At 40.8% G+C, this 26,525-nt stretch overlaps 1 protein-coding gene across 10 annotated transcripts in view; it reads right to left on the bottom strand.

Moving 5' to 3' along the window:
- The window catches only part of SGMS1 (sphingomyelin synthase 1), a 293,995-nt gene that overhangs the window by 29,930 nt on the left and 237,540 nt on the right, over positions 1-26,525 (bottom strand). For all 10 annotated transcript variants that reach the window (XM_019937812.3, XM_019937481.3, XM_019937273.3 and 7 more), the window contains one exon: positions 7,438-8,288. In XM_019937812.3, the coding sequence (XP_019793371.1) occupies positions 7,438-8,078 (641 nt within the window). In that variant the 5' untranslated portion in view covers positions 8,079-8,288. The remainder of the gene's footprint in view (positions 1-7,437; positions 8,289-26,525) is intronic.

Here is a 26,525-nt window from a genome sequence, read left to right as displayed (position 1 = left end):
AAGAGGTGAAAGCTGGTAAGACCATCTGTGAGCTAACAAAGTGAGAATGAGAAGTGAGGTAGAGCCTGGAACCGAATCTAGTGCCTAGAGTGACTGTCCTTCCCCACTCCAAGGAGGGCGAGCAGAGGCCTGCAAAAGCCTAGGACACCCAGATTACACGGGAAGATAATGGGACAGGGAAGGCCTCAGGAAGGAAAACAGGATCTTAACCCCGGGCTCTGCTGCCCAGGGTCAGAATCAAGGGGAGAAAACTTGCTAGAAACAGCAAGAAAAAGTCTAAGGTTGGGCGCGCCTGGTCAGCAGTCTTCAGTGGAAAAGCGTGACTGCATGGAGGCAGAGGGCATTTCCCAGACGCATGGTGAGTAGGGCCCATGCCACACCACACCTAGAAGGTCACAGGACAGCAGTCAAGTAGGACAGAACTCAGTACGCTTTCTACAAACTACTGTGGAACAGCCAAGTTGGGATAGCTTTCAGGTTTGGCAGGTCCACCCTGGGGCAAGTATGAATGTCTCCTGGATGGTCTATGACACATAAACCTTATTATCCAACACAGGACTACTCTGTTTTCATTCTATCTGTCCTCTGCATGTTGAATCTATGCTACTCTATCTGTTAAGAAAACACATTTCCAGAGGACAGATGCCTATTATACCAGGACACTATGAGGCTGGATTTATACCGAAAAGCCTTCAATCCTCAAAATATTCTGTGTGGCATCTCGGGCAAGTCAACAGCTTTTCTGTGTCTCAGGTATCTTCACTGAGACAAGAGAACACACTGCTTAAAGAGTTGATTGGATGAAATGACAGTGCATGTAAAAAAAAAAAAAAATCTCGTTACTCAAATGTTTGGAATCTGCCGTTTAAACAGGGCAATAATGATTTTTGACAACATGGATGAAAAGGAACAGAAGAAAACAGACTTTGAGTAAGTATATAATAGATGCAGGTACATGTGTAGAGAGTGAGGAAAGGAAGGGAAGGGACGATCCATGAGCTCGTAACTTGCTTTATGGCTGGAGAGGAATATGACAGTCTGTCAGCCAATTAAATAATGTGCTAGATGCCCCCAAAGCAATAACATGAGGGAACTTTTGTCCTCATGAGTTTCATACTTTAGGATAGAGTCTGGACAACACACACTTTAAAAACCTGAGATGTTACTGTGAAAACAAACAAAAATTCCCCAGGAGATAACCTCTATGTAGCTTTGTTTTGCTCACTGCTACATCCCTAGCACCAGTCTTCAATAATTCTTGACAAATTACTAAATGTAAAGACGCCCTGAAGTTCCATTAGAGACCAGCCTAGCCTAGTGGTCCACAACGTACCGTCGATTTCTAATGAAGTGAAACAGCCTTAAAAAAAAGGCTCTTCTGGAACTTGGAAAATAAACTCTATTGAAGGGACCTGCTTCATCTCAAATGCTCTACATCAACAGCTTTTAAGAACGTAACTTAGTCACAACCATCAGAGACTTAAAAACAATTGAAAAAAGGTTGACAGTAACTGTGGTCATAAACTACCTTGGGGAGTAGAAGAGGAAAGAGATAAGTACTTTGATCCAATCAACTTAATGTGAAAAGAAACACTGATGGAATCAAACTGGGGTAAAATGAAAGATAAATGTTAGTGGAGAGTCTAGCCTGTTGAATAAGACACAAAAGAAACAAACAAAAAAATCAAATTAGCACCTGACAGCAGCAGTTGCCAATCAGCACAAGGCTTCTGTCCTTGGAAATTACATTCCATTCACAGGAGAGAGGCAAATACTGTAGATAAACCTTCTTCTGTTGGCAGACACCCTCCCAACAGATAAGGCCTCCAAACCCAGGGCATTTACCAAAGGGTAAAATACAAAGTAAGTCTTTTCCAAAGCGGTCTCCCAACATAAAAAACGTACTGCTGCCAAACACCTAAAAATCCACTGCAGTATTCTCAGAGTGTAATCCTGGGAAAGCCACACTGGAAAACCGTATCTGTTCCTTCCTTCGGGATCAAGGAAGCCCCCAGAAACAGTTCCGAATAGAGATGTCAAGTCTTAAGCAGGATCTGCCAACAGCACTTCCTTCTCTAGTTCCTTTCCTTTTGGTATGAGATCAGTTTTCAAAGAACCTACTTGGTGACCATTCTACCACTCTCTCCATAACTCTATACAACTGTTTATGCCAGAATGTTCTACTCCATGCCCCAAATGCCTCAACCACAAAGCTCTTTCAACTCCACCCCACATCCCAACTACCCAATGGCTCCTTTTCTTTTTTCTTCAAATCTTTACACCACCAGTGGATCAATATATCCTGCAATATTTAATTCATCGCTTTACTGTCTACCCTCACTCCCCACCTGACTTGTGCTACTCCTTTTAGGCAAATATCTGATCTAAAAGCAGCCATGACAGAAAACAAATATACGCATCACCTGACTTTGCTCTGAAGTAAAATATATTCAAGCAACGTTGAGGGAGCTCTCAAATTAGTGATTTCTATCTCAATCTATGGTTCATTCCTCATTAAATTTCAAATAAAATTCAGAGATTCACAGAGAGACCCCAAAACCCTGTATGAGATACTGTAACAGAAGTCAGCCCTGTGGCTATAAAAGATGAAGGAGTTCTAAATGTAACAGAAGCCACAGCTTCTAGGAAGTTTATCCCTTCCCCACAGCCCAGCACAAAATGTATTCATTGGCCAAACGTGAGTCTAAGTCGCGGTCATCTTCCAACTGGACCATTTGTAATGGCATCCTAACACCCATCCCCCGCCTTCCACTCTTGCTTCCCTATTCTCTAAACGGCAGCCAGAGGGCTTCTTTTAAAATACCAATCTGTTGACATCATTCTCCCCTAATGACATCATCACACTTGGAACAAAAATTCTGCCTCTTTTTCCACAGCCCACGATGTCATCCATACCTCCCTGACCCCGTGTCACTGCTTCCTCCCAGCTCGCTTGGCCACACAGTCCCGTGGCTATTCCCCAGGTAAACCTCAGAGACTCTGTACTTGCTGTGCCTCCTGTCTTGACTGCTCCTGCCCCAAACACCTACTTGGTACACCCCCATTTGATTCGGGTGTCTGCTCAACTGTCACCTCATTAGAGGACTTTCCTGATCACCCAATCTAAAATACCACCTCCTCCCCACTATCCCCAACACTTTCTAACCCTTTAGACTGCTTTATTTTCCTCCATTTCTCTTATCACTGCCTGGTATTATATATTCATTTGTTCAGGACTGTTACACCCTGGTCAGAATACAAGCTGATGTGAGAACATCAGGGGCCTCTGCTCACTGCAGCACCCCCAGGGTCTACCACAGTGCCTGGCACACAGTAGGTTCTCAGTGAATACAAGTTGAATGAATGAATGAATTTTAAACAAGCACTTTCTATGTGCCAGACTCTGTATCAGGCAGTGGGATATAAAGATGAATGACAAAAAGGATCTGGTCTTTTCCCTTGGGGAACTTAAAAGTGTAGCAATGAAGGAGATACACACACAATGAATAGAATGGACTGTGATATGAGCTTGAAGTGTTCAAGGAAAACCGTGGAGTAGAGTAGCTGGAGATGAGGTCGAACAGCCTGGGGTCAGATTATGAAGGACCCTAGGCTTCAGGCTAAGGAACTGGGCCTCCATCTGAGCACCCGCTATTCATCACTAAGTAGGAATGGAAAGAGGTAATGAATCTGAAATTAGAATGGACAGAACTTAGTGGCTATTTATATGAAAGGAACCGAGAAGTTCTAGGTTTCTAGGAAATGTCACTGCCCACATAGGAGGAAGAACAAGTTGAAAGAAAAAAATGACAAATCTGGTTTTAGAAAAGTTGAGTTTGAGGTACCTATGACCACCATACTAAGTCATAGTGCTTTCTCGAGTGGCTAGAAAATTCTTGGCTTGGAAATTCTGCCACCCTGCTCCTTGGCCTTCTTCTTGGTGGGCGTTTACAACGTCCTAATAGCGCTGAGCCACCTGTATCACATTTGGGTGCCATCGTGTCAGCTACGATATAGCCATGCATGGAAAGTCCCTACCAAATCTGTCCCTTTAACATATTCTTTAATCACACTTTCTTAAAACAAGGGATACCTGTTTTGCAGTGAAGTCTGACACAAATGCAGAGATTTCCCAGGAATTTTTCCTAGTCAGTGGCTTGAAAGTCCAATTCTAAATGGGGAGACAACATTATTTACAATTTTAAAAATCAAAAACTTGTCAAGGACAGGCATTGTTGTTGCTTTCCAACTTCACGACGTTATGGAAGCCCCATGCGGACCTATGTATATATCAGCATATGTACATATAGACATGAGGGGGAGATGTTAAGAATGAGAGGACGCAAAAAAAATTTAAGTACAAAAAACAAAACTTATGTTTAACAGTAAAGGACAACTGTATACAGCATAAGGATAGAACCAAATGTCACAATGTCATAAATTCGGGCACCCATGTTTGCTAGCACCTTGAACATCTGGCTGAAGGGTTTGCTGTCAGGAGATGTTGCTCAAATTCCGGCATATCATTTCTCAATAAGTCATCCTCTACAGTTTCAGCCCCTGATTCTTCTCTAAAAAGTAGAAGATAAAGAAGCAAGAAGGAATAGGCTGATTTTTTAAGGCTCCAAGACTCTTAAAGTCAAAGTAAAATTAAAATGTCCCTTTGGAAATTACTGATCAGGCAGGTTTAATTCCTAGGAGGTCTGGACATACTCCTAAGTAGCAAACTTCCTGGTGGAGGTTGGGGAGAGGGGTCAAGTGTCAGAAGAGTCAAGCACAAAATGAGAGGTTGTCACTTTTAAACAGAATATTCCATAACCAGAAGGATCCATTTTCCCAACATACCTAATAATAAACCTGTTACACTGCCGTAGCCGAATAACTAGAAACAAGGGATCTCTGACTGTATGCAACAGTTTAATCTTCTTTATGAAGGCCAGGGAAAGAGAGCTCATTAATACCCACTGCTTGGTGTGTCAAGCTCTATCTTTCTTCCTACCTCTTCCATGTCTGGTGTGCCACACACACTGAAGACAGGTCTCAAGGACGGAGACGGGAAGCCAGAGATGTGTCCCAGTAGCAGGACAAGGGTGGGGATGCTTAGGATTATCATGACAACAGTTGAGTTATCCTGCTGACGTGGAAACCAGAGAGAGGACCTTAAAGAATCCTTAGTTGGATGTACTCTGGACGAAAAATGCTCTGTGGTTAATAATACTCAAACATAACTGGCCCATTCAATAATGTTAGAATCAAATAAAACACAGTTGTATAGAACAACAGAAATCATCTAGACTGAGAGGGTCTTTATTTATCTGTGAGAGAAACAAGGCTCCTGAGATTTGGAGATTCATCCACACCACCCACCATGTGAGGGCATGGCTGGGGCTGGAGCCCAGGCTGCCTGTGTCCTAGCCCTGGGTTAATTTTGCCCAAGGTGTGAGTCAACTGATTTATGGCTGTAGAACAATTTAAATATACAAATGACTACAGTATTAGCAATAAATACCGGTAAAACATGAAATTAGAAAGCTTAAAGAGAAACAGATTTGAGGAAAAGTCCCTGCTGAGAGAAATATAAACAGTAATATACTTTAAAGAAATTATCCCTATGGTTAGGACACTTCTTAGAACAAGAATAAAATTATTCAAAAGTCAGCTCTGTGAAAGATTTGAACTTGCACAGATTATGTATAAGTACATAATGATATATTCTGGGGCAGTAAATTATTAGCTTGCATGTAAGAATTTTGATAAAAACCAGAAAACAAACTCATATAAACAAAAATCAGGAAGACCCCAGGAAACCTAATTTGAGTTGACCTTGGCTCTGAAGCGGCAAAACGTGCGGGCATTGTTTTCTAATGAGCTTCTAGGGAAAAAAGCTTGAAAGTCAAAAGCAGAACTGAAGTTTGACAGCCGGAAGAATGTAGTTAATAAATTTTGAGCATCTCATATTTCTAAGGCCTATTCTTATCTATTTAGCCTCTTAAAACTAAAGCAAACAAAAAACAGTCTTCCACCAAATCAAATGCATCCCAGACAATTGCTCCTATTTCAAATTTAGCTTAAACTCCAGGACTGCCAAACCAGCCCCCCAAAAAACTGGCCGCTTAAATTACTTCCTTTATACAAGGTTAAGATAGCCCTTTCCTGGCAAAGAGTCAGGAATTGCTTTTATTTCCACTTGTAGATACATAATTTATAAGGTAAAAAAAACACAGACCTTATGAAACGTACCAGGAAAAAACTCATCATTTCCGTTAAAGTTCAACATAAATTCTCAGTCTGCATTTTGTTTTCTTGATTTAAGATGATCTCCTTAATATTCAACCATACTGTGGGTCATGAAACACAGTCCACCAGAGAGAAACTCAGATCCTTAGCAAACCAGTTTCCAACTCCCATGCATGGAAGCCATAAAGATGTTCCGCTAATGGAAAAAATCAGACACCAAAGATGAGGACAATGTAGGTGTTTAGTTTGCTACAGGCAACCCAAGCAAACAGCTTGTCTGCATTGAGTTTAGAGCTTGGGACATGAAAGCCACTTTGGATCCACCTGAAACTGAAAGGAGATACCTATTTAAAAACCCTGAGAGGGCTTCCCTGGTGGCGCAGTGGTCGAGAGTCCCCCTGCCGATACAGGGGACATGGGTTCGTGCCCTGGTCCGGGAAGATTCCACATGCCGCGGAGCGGCTGGGCCCGTGAGCCATGGCCGCTGAGCCTGCGCATGCGGAGCCTGTGCTCTGCAACGGGAGAGGCCACAACAGTGAGAGGCCCGCGTACCACAAAAAAATAAAATATAAAAACCCTGAGAAACTTGAATGGAATACTGCTTTAAATACCACACATTCTATAAAAGGTGGAAAGCCATGTAGGTTCATCCACATCCCACCTAAAGTCATTCCCTGTGGGTATCATTCTCCCACTAGTCCAAGCCACTCTGGACTAGCTGTTCTAAATTCTTTGTGTGAAACATCTTTAAATACATATTGCTAAGTTCTAGATATCTGACTCTGTGTGGGAAAAGCTACACAGCCACTCATGGTCCATAGGCCAACTGTCGACAACTGATGTGATGGGTTAAAAACACCAAGACTGGGTAGTTTTTCTGTGGTTCAATAGCCTGTACTCTCTGAAGATGTCTGAGGGTTTCCCTTCCTGTGAAGTGAAAATAGAAAAACCTCACCTCTAACAATTCTACTCATCATTCTGTATGAATCTTGTACAAAACAGGCAACAAGCACAGAACTTTCTGCAAGTTGCCAGAGCTTTAGTTGGTTCAACAGAATATGTGGTTTAAAAACAAACAAAAAAAAGAGAAATGTGCTTTGATTCCTACTGCTTGATAAATTTCATTTCCCAATAATGAATATCAAACATCTGCAGTGAGAAACCCCAATCACTGAATCTGCAAGCTTTTGCTTTACTTACTTGTATTTTAAGAGCAGCCACTGAATTAACCAGAGTCCTACAAGGATCATGCCATTAATTTCACAAATAGAAAAGGCCCACTGCACCCGGTTAAAATGGTCAAAAAACGTGTCCGGTAGTGGAGGCTGCACCTCCTTAGGAGGTACTCGTTCATGGACGACCGAGATCATCACTGTGGTGAGAACAAAGCAGGAAAGTGCATAAAGAAAGGCCAGGAAAGTCTTGCCCCACTCCATGGGGTACTGGGAGCGCTCTGGCTCTGGCATGGGGATCTTTATCATCTCCTTCCTATACCCATTTGGCATCCCCTTGGGTTTGACCTTGATGCTGAAGCTGCCATCAGGGGCGAGGACGTCTGTGCCAATGCAGAGGTGCCCATTGGCGTGGCCATTCTTGTGTGCTTCCAAGTGGTGCTCCATCTTCAGGGTCTCTATCATGTGCAAGAGCCGCTGCCCATTGTCGGAGGAGACTCGGCACAGGGGGGGTTTTGTGAAATCCTCCTGGGTTAGGTTGATCAAGTCGCGGCCTGTGAAATGTTCCAGAGGCTCACAGTATTCTGGCATAGCATTCTCCTGCAGCCAGTCTGCCACCTTCTTGGGTGACCAATAAACCACTTCCTTCATTGTACTGGCAGACAACATGCGGCCCCCCGCTTGCTCCCGGCAGGTCAGCAGTCACCGTTCCTGCAGGGCAGGACACTGTGCCTCCGTGGTGCACTCATCCTGTCAGGCCTCATGACAGACTTGTGTGGCGAGATGGTCAGGGCAGTTTTTAAACACTTCATGTAGCTGTCCGGGGTTCTTGAGTGCTTGAGCATTAATTCACCTCATTTTTGAACAAGATTCTTCCTTCTGTGGAGGCAAGAGAAAAAGTCAAGACACTGGGACTCGAAAATCAATCCCCTCAAAATGCAAAACCTTAACATGCATGAGGAAAATGGAAAATCAGGTACTGGTAAAAGTCCATAGTTTTCAAACATGTATTAGTTTAAGGGACCACTGATTCCCTGGTTAGTCTTCCCTAAAAGAGCATTAAATTGGACCTGAGATGGATCAAGTCAAAGGCAGTGGTAGATTTGCTAAGAAATAATTCGACAGTGCTTTAGACATTGCTCAGTACTGATCAGTGATTCTTTTTTTTTTTTTTTTTTTTTTTTGGTGGTACGCGGGCCTCTCACTGTTGTGGCCTCTCCCGTTGAGGAGCACAGGCACCGGACACGCAGGCTCAGTCGCCACGGCTCACGGGCCCAGCCGCTCCGCGGCATGTGGGATCTTCCTGGACCGGGGCACGAACCTGTGTCCCCTGCATCAGCAGGTGGACTCTCAACCACTGCGCCACCAGGGAAGCCCTGATCAGTGATTCTTTTTGTGCTTATTACATGGTTCCTGAGATCATCTTAAAGAATGTATCAAATCTGCTTAATCTACCACTCTATCTGGTGAAGAAATGTTTTAAAACATTAAGAACGCACACAACTTAACAGATATCATAAAGGAGAATCACAGAAATGCTGAGCTTCAGGATCATCTGGTCCAACAATTTTATCCTGTTCTATAAAAAGTCAATGAGTTCCTTTTTCCAAATGTGCTTGGACCCCAAATCTATAAAAGAGTTATAAATGTAGATGCTTAGGTTGAAACAGATGGAATGAAGGGCCAGGGTCCTCCTTGCTCTGATGATATCTTTACTCCCAGCCTCCAGGAGGTTTCGTGGGATACCATAGTTTCAAAATCAGTGCTCTGAACCAACTCCCTCACTTAGGCGCGAGGAAACTGAGTACCAGAAGGTCAAGGAACCTGCCCGTGGTCAAGTGGCAGCTTGCATAAAAGAGCTACAAGTTTCCAAGTCCTGGTTTACTATATTTATTTATTAAAATACTTAACCAGTGATGTGGCAGTAACCAAAATGCACATCTGGAGGGGAGAGTCAAAAGCAGAATTCGAAGTTTTATAAATTTATTTATGTATAAATATATGTATAAAAATGTATATATTATATATACATATATTTAACCACAATTATGGTTAATGAACATAACATTGCATAAAATAATGGGAAAGAAATATATCACATACTGACTGAAGTTCTACTTGATGATGGGCCTGGGGACATTTTCTACTTCTCTCCCACCTACTTTTCTTTAATAAGCATGTATTAATTTTGTAATAATCATTTAAAATTTAAAAAAAAAGAAAAGTTAAAAATAAAAGACCTAGCTCTCTAACAAAGCATCATGGTTAATGAAACATGGCCTTTGGCAAAAGACAGACCATAGTTTGACTTTCAGCATCTCCATGGATAACCTACTACTTGAACTTCAGCTTATTAATCTCTAAAATGGACATAATCAAATATCTCCTTCACAGGGGTGTTGTCAGTACTTTAAACACCACATGCGAAAGTTGATGATACACAACCTAGCACTAAAAAGGGTCTGCTTTTTTGTTTCTGTTTTTGTTTTCTATGGCTGAGTAGCATTCCATTGTAAATATATACACTACATCTTCTTTGGCCATTCATCCATGGGTGCACAAAGGTTATTTCCATATCTTGGGTACTGTAAATAATGCTGCAATGAACAAAGGGGTATATATGCCTCTTTGAATTAGTGTTTTCCTATTCTTCAGATAAATACCCAGAAGGGGAATAGCTGGATCACATGGTAGTTCTCTTTCAACTTTTTTGAGAACCCTTATACTATTTTCCATAGTGGCTGCATCAATTTACATTCCCACCAAGTGTACACTTGCCATTTTTGACAACATGGATGGATCTAGAGGGTATTATGCTAAGTGAAATAAGTCATATGATACCACTTATATGTGGAATCCAAAAAAAAAAAAAAAAAACCACAACAAAACAAAACAAAACTTACAGATACAGAGAAGACATTGGTGGTTACCAGAGGAGAGGAGGGTTGGAGGTGAGTGAAATCGGTGAAAGAGGAGTCAATTATATGGTGCCCGATGGCAACTAGACTTATTGTGGTGACCACTTTGTAGGGTACGCACATATCAAATTATTGTAGAATATAAAACTAAGGTTATTTGTCAATTATGCCTCAGTAAAAAAAGGTAGGGTCTTTTTTTCTTTCTCAAATTTTCTATCATATCCAATAGTTAACTGTCCGCTATAGCTCATGATGAAAACACACTCTCCAATAGTGGGCTAACTTTTTTTTTAATCTCAAAAGAATGTTGTGTTGGGACTTCCCTGGCAGTCTGGTGGTTAAGACTCTGCACTTCTAATGCAGGGGGCGTGGGTTTGATCCCTGGTCGGGCCACTAAGATCCCACATGCCTCAGGGCGTGCCCCAAAAGTAAAAAACAAAATAAAATAAAATAATGTTGTGCTAACTGCAAAAAAACCTGCACAAGTTCGTAGGTTTAAGAGATAGAAATCAGTGACGACAGTGTTTCCTAAGTATGCTTTGCGGAATAATAATCTGATAAAGGGCTCCATGCTTTAAAAAAAAAAAATCAAATGAGCCTAGGAACTGCATACCATAATCCTTCCTAGGGCCAGCAGTACACATTAGTATGTTAGAAGCTCCTGGAAATCCTCCAGTAAAGAAACTCTACCAGGATTTCTTAAACTGACTTCATCAAGGCTGTCCTGCTCTCCATCCCTTTTCTTCCCTAGTAACTATGAACTCCCTATGGACACACTGGGAGGTACTGGCACAAACAGGACCTGAACTCAGGTCTTCTGATTTCAAAGTCCAAACTTGTCCCTACTGAACCCCCAAATCTGACGCTGGAATGAAAATGGACAGTATGTCCAACTTCCAATTTCCCAGACCAAATAACAATCAACCAAATGGCAGTAAAGCTTAAAAGCTATTCCAGACCTTGCAAAACAGTTGGGCATTGTCTCTTCTGAGCATCTACAGTGCTGTGCACCTTCCCGACATATTCCCTTGTGGTCAAGTGTCTGTCTAGACTCTCCCAGGGGGCTATGAGTGACCATGGAAGGGCTACAATCTTTAAGCATCCATGTATCTTACCTTCCCAGGGCCCAGAAGGTACTCAATCAATATCTACTCAATATCTAAGGGACTGTCCCTTATAACTAGCAACATGTAGATGGTTTAATGGAAAGTAAAACTACTGAAAATGGCACTGATACTGAAAATTGCTTTCAAACAACTTGAATGGTCAAGGAGAATAAGATGGGCATCCTCCAGAAAGAAATATGAAACCAAAGTGAGTCTCTGGCCACTTAAAAACCACTACAGAGGGGCTTCAATCATCACTACTACTACCTAGAGTGACAAGAAGAAACTCACCAAATGGGAGTCCTGGCAGAATGTCCTGTACGAAAGGAAATCTCTTGGCATCAGACCCCAAACCTCTCTCCAAATATTCCTCAGCAGAATTAGGATAAGAGCCGAGGGAACGCTCAACAGCTTGAAGTGGTTATGAGAACTCTAAAGAAAAATTCTCGATTGAATGTTCAGGCCCAAGGAAATGAACATGGGCTTTTCATACAGGTTCTTCATTTCTCCCCTTGCCTGATGCAGAAGTCCACCAGGAGGGGAAAGCCCCTCAGAACCACAAAGAACAGACCAAGGCCAGGGTACTATTTCACTTCTCTTTGATGAGGAAAGTCAGATAATCTCCTCTTCAGACACAATCATCTTCAAAATAGAAAAATATCAGATGGTAGGAGACCATATAGGGCCATGAGACACACACATGCGCATACACACACACACACACACGCTCTCTCTCTCTCTCTCTCTCTCTGGCACCGCAAGCGTCTATCCAAATGAAGAAACACTAATCTTGCAAAAGCAAGCCCGTCAGGCAGTCTGAGATAGCCAGTAGAACTCTTAAGAGACAGCAAGATAACCCAATAGCTTCCATTAATTGACTAGGACAAAAAACTGTTCACTCCTGAAGACAGTTCCTGTGATTCCCCCCAGTTTGGAATGCTCCTTCGAATCCTCTTCAACAAGTTCCAGATTCTTCCCTTAGCCTTTAAGGTCCTTCTCTGCAAAGCCTTTCCTGGCCACTCCTTCACAATCTTTCCCCCCTCTCTGAATTCCTACGTCACTGTTATCTGTGCCACAAAATATCATTTCACTGTCTTGTGTGCACGATGTGGTAGAAAGAGCACCAGCTGTGTGAGGCCAGGAGCCTGCAGTTGAGACCCAACTCAGCTACATCTCTTCTTGACAAAATCCTTTAACCTCTTCAAGCTCAGATTCCTCTGGAAAATGGGATTAACAACTACCTTACCTACCTTCCCATGGGCTGCTACTGCTGTGACGAGCATGTAAAAGGAATGAAAGCTATTAATTATTCCAAGAAATACGTCTTGCTCTTTTTGTAATATCCTGCTTCCTTTCTATTTGCCCAACAGGGCCCATAGTGACATTTCATAACTATTTAATGAAGCTGCCACTTCCAAATGGCATTTTTAAAAGCCCAAATCATTCGGACACACATGAGGAAACACATCTTTCCGAATTTCATGAGAAAATAAAATTTATATTTCAAGCAAGATCTGAAGCTTGCAAATGAAGACATACACGCAGCTTTCCTGCAGCTGATGCTGAAATCACGTGATAGGGAAAATACTCATTTCTATGGAAGTAACTATTGGGCAGCTACTCAGTACTTCAAAGGCCACAGCTAAAACATGAGGACTTACTCACTGACCCCAGAGTCTGGCTGTAGGAGGAGAGGTGAGGCAGTGACTGCCCCCTGGACCCATACACTCAACTTAGAACATACTGTGGTGTTTCTGAGAAGGGAAAGGCAAACTGCTTTCATATCTAGACCCAGAAGACTGTACGTTAGGCTGGACTCAGAAAACAACTATTACCACCATCATCCAGAAAAGCCACTCTGAATCCATTACTGGGAGAAAGTTAAGAAATAACGTAGCGCTCAAATCATTAGACTTAGTTCTCAGAACTGGGAAGATGTCATAGAAGAAAAAAAGCTGTATATAAACTCTTTATTCCAAAACACTACAGAATTTGAGAGGTGGAAGAGGTGCTGGAACTCTCATGCATCTGTAACTTTTGGACATAAGTAAACTACAGTCTAGGGAGATGGTGATTTGTCTAAAATCTCATACACAGCAAAGAGTTAGTTCTGGGTTTAGGCAGAGACTCAAGATGCTTTTCAGGGCTTTCCCACTATAAATAGTCAATGGTCTCACAGATTTGAGAATGTATGAAAGATAATCTGAAAAGTCTTTTTAAAACTTATGGAGTCCTAGAAGATAAAGGGCAGGAAGAACACTTCATTATATATTCTAAACTCACCAAGGTTTTAACTAAATAAAAAATAAATCTGTGAATACAATTCAGCTCCAATTCTTAAAATAGGTATTTTAGGCTTTAATATTAAAAAAGGCATTAGATAATATTCCACCACACACTATAACCTCTATAAATAATCATCAAAGCCAGATGTCTAAAAAAAGAAAAAATAAGTTAAAGCAATTATCCTGGTACTGAAAAAAAAAACATTCACCAGCAAAATCACTAAATAACTCATTTATGAATATTTACCCTTATTCAAAAAGAATCTATTATATTATCTTGTTATCTGACATTGTCTAGGAACAAGACATTGTTGCATTAACAAAAAGCAACCATATGAATTACACACTGAACACAATTTTTCAAAAATTAGAATACCACAAAATACACAGTACAACTATCCACACAGAAAATGCTCAGAAAATCTGAGTTTTAATGCTTATTCTGGCATTAACTTGTACTCCAATATCAGGGCCTCAGTTTCCTATAGTGGAATAGTTCATTCCATTTGCTTGTTCCATTAATTAAGGGAATTCACATGTACCTGACAGTGGTTTGGATAACATAGAGCAATACATTAAAATGTAAGAAATGATTATACTGAATATAATTTATTCTCCTTTGAAGATTCAATGAACTTCTAAAACAAAGGCCATGAAATTAAGAATTGCATTTTCATGATTTTTTTAAGGCACGATGGACCCAAGATTGAACAAACATAGCTGCCATAACAGTGAAGAAACTATAGAGAAGTTCCAGATGTTTCTAAATACTGATAATGCCAAATGAAAGTAGGAAGCAGTACATAGCATAATTGCCAAGTAAACTTTCCGCTCCACGCTCCATGTATCAAATCTCTAAGAACAAAAGCAACGTGGGGCACACACATGATTTTACTCTACTAGCTTATATAATCAACTTGATGCAAAATCAAAATTTGGTGAGCATGTGATATTTAGCTCAGACTTTACAACATGAAAGTACCTGTGGGTACTTTGTTAAAGAGAAATAAAATCAAGAATTGATATTATGGGGCTTCCCTGGTGGCGCAGTGGTTAAGAATCCGCCTGCCAATGCAGGAGACACGGGTTTGTGTCCTGGTCCAGGAAGATCCCACATGCCACGGAGCAACTAAGCCTGTGTGCCACAACTACTGAGCCTGTGCCCTAGAGCACGCAAGCCACAACTGCTGAGCCCGCGTGCTGCAACTACTGAAGCCCACAAGCCTAGAGCCCATGCTCCACAACAAGAGAAGCCACCACAATGAGAAGCCCGCGCACCATAATGAAGAGTAGCCCCCATTCGCCGCAACTAGAGAAAGCCCGCGTGCAGCAACAAAGACCCAACGCAGCCCCCCCAAAAAATAAAGAAATAGGAAAAAAAAAAGAATTCATACTATTTTATTGTGAAACAGACGAACTGCCTTTCTGTAAACGCTTCAAGCCCACATAAAGGTCTTTACACCTACTAGAACTTTCCATAAAAGTCAACAGTAACCTAATGGACCTTTTAGGGTAATGCAGCCCACTGAAATACTCATGAGCTAGGTGTTAAGTCTTCTCTGACTCAATTTGGATAGCTCCTGAATGCTTTTCTCCAAACCAATCTAATTAGCTGTAAGATTTTTTGGTTGTTATTTAACAAGTAAAGAATTAATTTAAATAGGCAGAATTCATAAAATTGTATTTATCTGAAGAAGAAAAAATGGCTAGAATAAGAATCACACAGTTTCAATCTACTGTTGAGGAGATTTTAGATGACTTTTGATGCTTTAACCTTTAAATTGTAATTTATTTTAAATTGCTATTACGTGAAATGTTCACAATTCCATAGTCAACTCTGGTTAGCAAACCATCCCTTTTGAAATGGCTCCTTGAACTAAGCATATGCTGGCCTATTTGGCTGAGATACAAGAAAGAAGAGCTTGCTGAAGTAAACATACTTGCCTCATGGTCCACTTAAACTGTTAGAAGAGCCTCATATGGACATCTTTGGGTCTCTCTGCCTTGTTTATTTAATGATGTTTAATATTTTGATTCTGCAATATCTGAAATGTATTCTTTCTCTGCAGTTGCCCTATAACTAACCCAACTGATAGCCTCCCTTTTTGTATCTCCCTCCCTAATGACCCATTCCAATGTAGTAGCCCTCAGTGTTCCAGAGGGAAAGATGATTTTTGGCTGACAAAGGTAGTATATATAACACAATGACAAGAAACCAGCCATGTCAACTGTATGCTATAAATCATGACTCCAGTGGTTCTCTGACAGTGTGAAATACAAAACCGTTTCATCTATTTCTTGGAAAGTCCTACCACCAGCAAGCCTAGCTCGTTCCATTTCCTATACACCAGGCCTCCGTTTGGGTTTTCTCTGAAGGAATGTAAATATTTAGTAACCAGGGCTTCCCTGGTGGCGCAGTGGTTGAGAATCTGCCTGCCAATGCAGGGGACACGGGTTCGAGCCCTGGTCTGGGAAGATCCCACATGCTGCGGAGCAACTGGGCCCGTGAGCCACAGCTACTGAGCCTGCGCGTCTGGAGCCTGTGCTCCGCAACAAGAGAGGCCGCGACAGTGAGAGGCCCGCGCACTGCGATGAAGAGTGGCCCCCGCTCGCCGCAACTTGAGAAAGCCCTTGCACAGAAATGAAGACCCAACACAGCCAAAAATAAATAAATTTATATATATAAAAAATTTAGTAACCAGAAAATTCAAAGAATCATTTATTGTGGCAAAAATCAGAAACAACCTAAAATTGAGAATTAAATACATCATGATATAACAGAATACTAAGCCTCCACTAAAGACTAGACTATACTTCTATATTTACTGTGATACATATTTATATATATGTGTATATACAGTTTTGTCAAACAGGTTACAAAAGAGAATGATACCGTTTTTGGAAACACACATGTATCACGAACATCCATAGGAAAAACGTCTAGAAGGTGTATATCACCTTTGAACTGTTACCTTTGGGAGATAAAATTATGAAATAATTTTTGGCTTTATTTTTTCCAGTGTTTTCTAATTTCTCTGATAAAGACATATTACTTGTGTTAAGAAAAGAAAAACGTTTTTCTTTCAAGCATATTGTTTTTAAACACATAGGCTGCATTGTAAAATTAAAAATAGATGCTTCCTACATTTGCTTTCTTTAAAAATATGAAATGGGCTTGCAGATTTCCCTAAATAACTGGAACTTTTGCCCTCTGTGTATAATTAGGTTCCAAAACCATCATATTCACCAAACATAATGGTCTCAGGATAAGAGCCAAACCACCCACAAAGATGAAGCTGAAATCTGAACTTAAGTGCATAAAGAAATTCCAGTCTCAGATATTTCCCATCATTCCAGAGAGAAAACAACAACAAACCCTCAGAATGACAACTCTTCTATCATCTAGATTTTCTTCAGTATCCATCTATCCAGTCTACTGCCAAATGTAAAAACCATTTGAAAACTCTGTCTTGTTGTCATTATAATAAGGAAAACTTTGCATAACTCTAATGACAACTAATCACTATAGTTTTCCCCTGGGGTTTCATTCTTAGAACCCAATTACCAAAACTCTGAAGAGATTTATTCCCACTCAGCTGATGAACTGCCTCTCTAGGTCTGAAACCAGCAGGGCTATTTTATAATATTCATCAAGTTAATCTGTAGTCCTGAGACAAAGACTCAATCTGGCAACTCAAGAATGTTAGGACATAATCAATGTTTCCAAATTCCATGGCTCTCATGTCCAGCTATTGTGCACAACGGTGATCTTATCTGCCCCAAGAAGCCTGGGAAGGGCGAACACAGGCTCTTATTTCCATCACACCTCACTCCATCCTCTTCCTTTTTTCCTATTCCTCTTTTTTTTAAAATAAAAGCTAAAACCCTTCCACTTTACTGCTTGTTCAGCTGGAATTAAAAAGACTGCACGTACCTCTGAATCTATCATAAATGTAAATCGGGGCTATGAAAAAAGTCACTGGCTTGGGAAAAAAGATGAAGCCATGTTTTCCCATCCTGTGTTTTTAAGAAACTTCAAGAAATTAATGTAAATTACAAAAGAGAAGTAAATGCAAAATAGCCCCCTAGAGACTCTTCAATAAGCAAGAGTTCACAGGTTTCCCATGGAAAAAGTAATCTCAGTTAAGAATGAACAAGTAATTGAAAAGTATAAACCATATGAGGAAATAATCCACCAAGAGGTAAAGCTAGCAGGTGTGACAAACAGGAAGTTCACCAAACCATGAACTTGAGAAAACAAAGTAAGTTTGAAGAGTGGTGAAGTAAGTATACTAATGATATAAAAGAAAGAAGTAAAACATTAATACAAGAATAAGACATGGTAGGGGAAAAAAGAAAAAAGAAAAAAGGACAGGTGTTTTAAAGAAAATACAGGAAAATCCCAGGTTCTCTCCTTGGCCTGTGGTGGGCTGATACCTCAGGACGAAAGGGAGAGCAAAAGGTTAAAGGGAGGTCATAAGAGGAAGGGAAGTCAACAAATATATAAAGTATATGTTTAAAGGCAATTGACAGGTTTTTTCAAATCCCCCAAACTCAAGCAATCCAGCATCCACATAGTCTTTTTGCAGGGAGAAAAGGAGGGGAAAATGGAATCCACTCCATCAAAAGACGAATCTTATGTTTAAAAAGATGGCTAACTAAACATGTGCATTAGTTTCCACCGCCTCTTAAAACTCTCCTCAAATGATAATATAGGGATGAAAAAGAAAAGAAAAAAAAAAGCAAAGAGAACAAAAGAGACAACTAGTTTAGGAGGTTGGGAAGCAGATGGACTAGTGGTAACTGACAGCAATTCCAAGAAAACAGAACCCTAAGCCAGTAAGGAGGAAAAATGAAAAGCAAACTGTGTAACAGAGGCCTTAAAAGAATGAGGAATTGGAGGTGCAGATAACTTGCAAAATGGGGGTGAAGGTAGAGCTAAAAATAGGACTGGTCGAAAGACCATTTAAAAAGTTACCTTTAGATTCTCACTTTGCACAGTGGAACAACTAGCTGTCCTCCACACCAGAGAAGACTGAAAGTTTATTGTCTGGAAAAGGGAAATGAGAGTTGCTAGAACAGGGGACAGGAACACAGTTCAAAGTAGGGCCATCATACTAACTACAATGGATTAAGTAAAAGTTGCAAACAGATGTTAAGTCAGACCTGCCCTAGCCCTTTACCTTATTAGACACCCAGAATACTGGGAGCCAGGATGAAAACTTCCAGGCAGATCTTTTTTTTCCCCCTGGGAACTCCAGACATTTTAAAAGAGAAGAGCACTGATCATCTTGCACTGAAACCCACACAAACAAGCTCCACTCATGCAAAGTGCTTTCAGACAGCATTTTAAAGTGCCTTCTTTAAAATAAGAATGGATGCCCCCCCCACAAATTACAGACATTTGAAGAAACTCTAATAAATATGAAAGCCAGAGCTTAAAACAAAAAAGAACCTGGAAGAACAAGCTAAGTAGGAAAATTATAATGTTAAGAAAAACTATTATTAACATTCTCAAAGATACTGAACAAGAACAAAATGGTACCAAAAAAAAAAAAATTCAGAGAATTTTTAAAAAGAAACGTCTTGGAAATTCATGGTAATTAGAAAATAAAGTTGGAAAAAATATCTCAGAAAGTAGAACAAGACAGAAAGACGGAAAACTGAGAGAAAAGGTAAGAGCACTAAAAAAGTCATCTAGAAAATTCAATATGTGACTAGTAGGAGCTCAAGAAAGAGCACAGGAAGAAAACAGGAAAGTTATAATCAAAGCAAGCATTCAAGAAAGTTTTCCAGACCTCAAGGGGATATGAACTGCTATTCTGAGAGAGTTCATCACATATTCAAGAACAATGACTGAAAATACGTTTGTTGTTATTATTCTGTACTAACTTATTTTTTAAAGGAAAGGAGACCCTGAAGAATGCTCTAGCCCCATCCTGCTTTTCACCATCCTGGCTATGCTTTCCTCCATCTTACCTCAAACCACAGCTGCCTATCTCCATCTCTGACCTTCCTTACTGGTATTTCTGTCCCTGTCCACAAGGACCACCGCAGGCTTAAAGCACAAAGCCACGGTTTTGGTGTTGAAGGGTAGCAGAATATGCTACTTTGGCATGAGGATTATTTTGAGCTGAAGGCAACTGAGAAGTGAAACCAAGCAGGATGCTGTGGGGTCCTCCCAGGCAGAAAAGCCTTTCCGTGTCCCCTTCTTGTTTGTAGGAAAGCTTCCTAGACCTTCTCTGAGCTCCAAAGGGCAGATTCAAACAGTTACTAATTAGGGGAGTGAGGGAATACAGAAAGGAACAACAGTGCAGGATGGGGCAGGGTCCTGGTTCCTCCTGAGGGGACGTGCATGATACTTTGATACATACCTCTGAGTTCTTCTGCAGGAACTAGAGTTCTCACCCAGGTGGAGGATGATAACTCAGGCTGGGCCCAAGTGGTGGACCCCAGACTGGCTGGAACCAGAAGGCTGATGATTGAGATTCCTGGTACAGCACCCTGTTAGCTCACCACCAACCAGAGGAGGGTTACACGCCCTGCAGTTCCCCCCCAACCCCAATTTTGCCTATAAAAACTCTTCCCCGAGAAGAGGAGTTCAGGCTTTTCGAGCTTGAGCCACCCGTTCTCCTTGCTTTTGCCCTGCAGTAAACCTTTCTGTGCTCCACACTCCAATGTTGTCGTTTGGCCTCACTGTGCATTGGGCATACAAACTATTCTATTCAACAACAGAAGCAGATACAGGAAAAGCTCTCTGCTCTCCCCGTTTTGCCCCAAAGTAGGACATAAGTTTGTAAAAGTATTCCCTCTCCCTGCTCTACCAGGAAGGACAGAAGTTAATCACTGGAGACAACTTTAAGAGTCTAAAAACTTATCAGCCCAGAGATGGCACTGGGGGAATCTATATAACCAACCTTGGTAACACTAGACCTTCTCTACCATTAGCTTTCCGACATATTTGCCTTCTCACGTTTGCTTCCCCTAGAAGCTCAAAGTCCTTTTCCTTTGTCTCGTCACTACTCTAAAAATTTGTTGTTCTTCTGTTAAGACGCTATATAAACTCAAGTTCTTACCATCCTTCTGAGTTACTCATGGCTACTGTTCCCATGTGTATATGCCACAAGCATTAATAAATTTGCTTACTTTTCTCTTGTTAATCTGTCTTCTGTCAGTCTAACTTGTGGGGCCCCTGCCAGAGACCCTAACATGGGTGGAAGAGGAAGATTCTTCCCCTCCCTACAGTATCTAAATGTAGAAGTTTTAGTCACACTATTGTAATAGGCAATGGTACCTCTTTAATACTAAAGAAATGATGAGAATAACAGTACCATAAAATTTAGATACATTTAATATACAGTAACCACAATCCCATATTTTCTAAGGCAGTTCAGGTTTCAAATATATTTTTCTCGTCTCATACACCATCAAAATGTCTTAGAAGGTTTAACATTTCAGTTTCTAAATTCTCTCCCAGAATGCTTCCACTACCCAGAAATTGTTAGAGGTTTTAGTTAGATGTGTGCTGATGATTTTACTCAGAAGCATCACCGCTTTTAATAATCTACGGACTTTGGAAGACTGATTGGGGCCCTAATCACCACGCGTAATAATAAAACACAACTAATTTAAAGTACACCTTTGCTGTTTAAATTGGGACTACCTAGTATTGGTAACGGATTAATAGCAGGCTGAGAGAAAACACAGTTTCTTGATTAATATAAAATAAAAAGCCTTATCTAAAGTGAAGTAAGTTTTTACAGTCTACCGAGGATTAGAAATCCCCACTGGCTGGGAAACCAAAGCCTTTCCATTTCAGTGAGAAAAGGTCTACCTAATCTCTTCTAAATCTATACTTATAAAAATAAATTTTACTCACTGAGGTAAGAGGAAAGCTAATTTACAGACCACAACCCTGGGGACTAACACCACGTTGCAAAATTGGCAACAACTCACAGGCCCAGATAGGGGAAATCAAGTTCAAGCCTACGTCCCAAAATAAATTTCTAATACTAACTTTGATAGCTAGAGCAGTTTAAACTATCTTCAGGCTAGGGATCATCTAAAGGGGTAAATTTAAACTGACGGCACCTAAATGTGCATCCTTTGGTCAGTCGTAGCTGTAAAGGTGCTGTCCATGTTCCCACCATGTTCTATTCTTCTTCCCCAAATGGCCCCCTGTGCCAGTCTCCTTCCCTGGTCTCCTGGATTTCAGGGAAAGCAAGTGTACGTCTTCTTTACCCTTATCTCCATACTCAAAACAAAATACATTAAGCATTTTTTTCTGACAGCAAGTATACCAACTCTTAAAAATGAATACCCATCAACTCATCGACTTTTCTCTGGGCATCACTGACCACGTCTTCTTGGTTCTAACGATCTGATAATTTCCCAAACTTACAGGGCCAATCTTCAGTGAGTTTCTTTATCAACTGACCAATGGTTAGCAGCAGCAAAGCTCAGCTGCACAGAAGGGATGCTCCTCAACCATCAAGTTGGTCAGCACTGGAGCACAGTCTCAGGTTGTAAAGGGACCTGTAAAAGCATTTGCTTTGGCTAAGGTAGAATACCACCAGGGGGCAGCAGAAAGTCTATCAAATTACAGACTCATCCCAGCACCTCGCCCAGACTATGAAGGATTTTAGAGACATCTTCCAACAGAGACCCTACACCTAAGCAATACAGCTATGTGTAGAATTGCAAGAACTAGAACCCCTGTTTTCTAAATCATCAGTTGATGCTCCTTACACTATACCCATGTGATTATAACGTGGATCTAGTGACTACAATTAGCAATACGGCCATTTCCATAGTTTTCCAGACAACACACTGCATATCTGAACTATCCTGCAATCTCACCTAAACAAGACCTTGTCTGGTGTGTAGGATCTCAAAGAAATACAAAACCCTACAATTAAAGAACAGACAGGGACTTCCCTGTCTGCAGTGGTTAAGAATCCACCTGCCAATGCAGGGGGCACGGGTTCGATCCCTGGTCCAGGAAGATCCCACATGCCACGGAGCACCTAAGCCCGTGCACCACAACTACTGAGCCTGTGCTCTAGAGCCCACGAGCCACAATTACTGAGCCCATGCCGCTAGAGCCCGTGCTCCGCAATGAGAAGCCACCACAATGAGAAGCCTGCGCACTTCAACAAAGAGTAGCTCCCGCCCACTACAACTAGAGCAAGCCTGCGCCCAGCAACGAAGGCCCACGCACAGCAACGAAGACCCAACGCAGCCAAAAATAAATTAAGAAAAATAAATATATAAAAACCACACAGTTTACCAGAAGCACTAACCTTAAGACAATCACTTAAATATTTATTCTCGGTTTATATAAAAACCTAATAAGCTTTATTTTCTAGCTACCATAACTATAACTTAATGCAACAAACTTAGAACCTTGCAACTAAGTCAGTGATGTAAAAATATGTAAAATTACATAAGTTGTGAAATTAGTTACTTTTTTTTTTTCGGTACGTGTGCCTCTCACTGTTGTGGCTTCTCCCATTGTGGAGCACAGGCTCCGGACACGCAGGCTCAGCAGCCATGGCTCACGGGCCCAGCCGCTCCGCGGCATGTGGGATCTTCCCGGACCAGGGCATGAACCCGTGTCCCCTGCATCGGCAGGCGGACTCTCAACCACTGCGCCACCAGGGAAGCCCAACTTATTTTTTAAGGCATGATAAAAGTAAAAGATCTGAATGAGCACAGCTAGGCTATCGGGCATTAGGTGACATAAGTTCTTTGCTTTTTTAAAAAATAAATTTGTTTGTTCATTTATTTATTTATGGCTGCGTTGGGTCTTTGTTGCTGTGCGTGGGCTTTCTCTAGTTGCGGTGAGCAGGGGCTACTCATCGTTGCAGTGCGTGGGCTTCCCCTTGTAGTGACTTCTCTTGTTGCCAAGCACAGGCTCTAGGGGCACAGGCTCAGTAGTTGTGGTGCATGGGCTTAGATGCTCCGCGGCATGTGGGATCTTACCAGACCAGGGATGGAACCCGTGTCCCCTGCATTGGCAGGCCGATTCTTAACCACTGCGTCACCAGGGAAGTTCCAAGTTCTTTGCTCTTAAAAAGGCTTGAACATATATCACTGTGTTATGTTATAGTGAACTAAGTTCAAAATGAGTCATATATAAAGTGTTCTCTCAACTCAATGCAAGTTCACAGGCATTTATGAAGTCTCTAACATTAACACATGTGACACTAAGTGTATAAAATATAGCTTTAAACAAATAACCATAAAAATGCCAGTCAAAATACTCCATAGATGAAATTAAAAGTCAAGCAACACCAGACAAAATATTTTTTAAATCTGTCTTAGATTACAAATATGAAGAGCTCTTAAAAATCAGTTAAGGAAAAGACTTTAAACAAAGATTACAAAGAGGCCAAACACACACACACACACAAAGTCAAAAAAACCAATCTCACAAGTTTAAAAAAAAGAAGAAGAAGAAAAAGAAAAATTATAGCAAGGTGCCATTCTTCAGCTATTGAGTTGGCAAAGATGAAAAAGAACCATAATTTCTTTTTTTTTTTTTTTTTGCGGTACGCGGGCCTCTCACTGTTGTGGCCTCTCCCGTTGCAGAGCACAGGCTCCGGACGTGCAGGCTCTGCGGCCATGGCTCACGGGCCCAGCCGCTCCGCGGCATGTGGGATCTTCCCGGACCGGGGCACGAACCCGTGTCCCCTGCATCAGCAGGCGGACTCTCAACCACTGCACCACCAGGGAAGCCCAAAGAACCATAATTTTAAAAAAACAACAGTTCACCAAGGGTCTAAGTTCTGCTGATTGTACCTGTGAAGTTCCTCACGAATCCATTTACTTCTCTTTACTTCATACAACCACCATGGTTTAGCCAACACCACATTTCATTTGAATTACTGCCACAGCCTCCTCAATGATATTCTTGTGTCCAAACGCCAAGTGCGTTCTCCATAGGGCGGCAAAGAGAACTTCTTCAACTGTGTGCTTCCCATCTTTGAAATCCTGCAGTGCTTCCCACTGCTCTTAGAATAAAATCCACACTTAATTGTTATACAGCTTACAAGACTCGTCCTGCCTTTGTATGGCCAAGTACCTCCACCACATACTACACATCTACTATGCTAATCTTTTTTAGTTCCTAACCACCCCAGGACCTTTGTACATGCTGTTACAGCTACTTGGGACACTTTCACCCTATTCTTTCTTCACTATTGGCTTCCACTCAACTTTCAGGCCTCCACTCTTTTTTTTTTTTTTGAAGGGGGTATAATGTTTAATTGGCATCCAAAGGTATTATCAGCTAAATGTTCAAAAGTATCAAATGTACATCTCACAAAAAATTACATTTGTCCTTGACTTTTGCTTCTCTCTGATCCACGTTATTAATACATCATAATACAATATATATGCCACATATTCAGGCCTCCACTCTTATATGTCATCTCTTCACCAAGCCTTCCATGATCATCCTCTTACCTACATCATCATCTTACTTGTTGAGTGTCTTTCTGCCCTGCCAGAACGGAAGCTCCAGGATAGAAGGAAGTTCTCTTGTGTTTTTTCATTATTGTATCCTTGAGAGCTAGCACACAGTAGGCACTCAATATAAATATCTGTTTCATGAGTGAAAAAATAAACACTAGAGAAGGAAGATAGTTGACTATATTTGATTCTAAGAACATAGGTCTTAAACCCAGATTGTCCATAATGTGGGGATGACCAGATCATTCTAAATAAAACTCATGTATTTTCTTTTAAACTCCCAAGTATTAAAAAAAGAATAAATCCATAAACCATTTCATCAAAAAATTAATTAAAAAAAATCTCCTGAAAAGAAGTACAGCTAGGATTTTCAGATGGGAAAACACATTTCTTTTAATCATACCATTTTTTCCTTTTAGACTTACTTTAGTAAGAGAAGAAAATAACATTGAGCCCTGTTGGTAGGAACTTAATTTCTTAAACATGTAAAAGGAATCTCTATCCAATTGTTATGCCTAAAGAGAAGGCTCAGAGAGGTTCCTTAATTTGTATTCTTTGTTATAAGTAAATTAAAAGAAAATGCAGAGTCAATGCTATAACAGAAAAACCAAAAGTATTCAAACAAAATTTACAATTTCACATTTATACAATAATTAAAGCAAAAATACTTGTTTTTTTCAAATTGTGTACACAGCCATTTTCCACCCGAAATTAAGCCCTCACACTTTTCAAAGTTATCAAAATCCTCCTAGTACGTATGTTTAATCAGATTTTTAAGAGTGTCACAGTAAGAAACAGAGCCTAAATATGAAACCTTACAGATGTTTCTCAACATGCTTCTGAAGGTACGATAACTCCCAGATCCTTTATAGATGAGTTGTTCATTAATCTGTATTAGTTGTTGAGACTGTGGTTGGAACAATAATATAGGCACATCTGAGCAACATGGCATGGAGATGCCATGTCCCTAATTATTCATTCCTCAACAGGCCCTAGCCACTAAAACAGAACTGTAAGTATCACTGTCCTGAGTTGTGTTTTTTAATGCTCAGATCATGTAGTGCTCATTTTTTTTCAAAATTCTGTATGCATTAACACCTAAACCATTTGACAAAATGTCAGTTTCACATACAATGAGAACATTATGTTATCATAACCTGAAAAGGTGACATAGCTCATTAAAAGAATTTCAGAATCTTGTCAAATGATCTAAAGATGTAAACTGTGAGATCAAAGAATTTAACTTTCAAATGCCACAAGTTATTTCAGTATAAAAGAGAAACAAGGAGCAAGGGAAAATACGGATTTAATCTGTAGAAGAACCAAACACCA

The sequence above is a fragment of the Tursiops truncatus genome, chromosome 16 (genome assembly GCF_011762595.2).
Source record: "Tursiops truncatus isolate mTurTru1 chromosome 16, mTurTru1.mat.Y, whole genome shotgun sequence".
In the NCBI taxonomy this organism is placed as follows: domain Eukaryota; kingdom Metazoa; phylum Chordata; class Mammalia; order Artiodactyla; family Delphinidae; genus Tursiops; species Tursiops truncatus.
The sequence above is the reverse complement of the archived record's forward strand: the minus strand, read 5'-3'. Positions and strand labels throughout refer to the sequence as shown.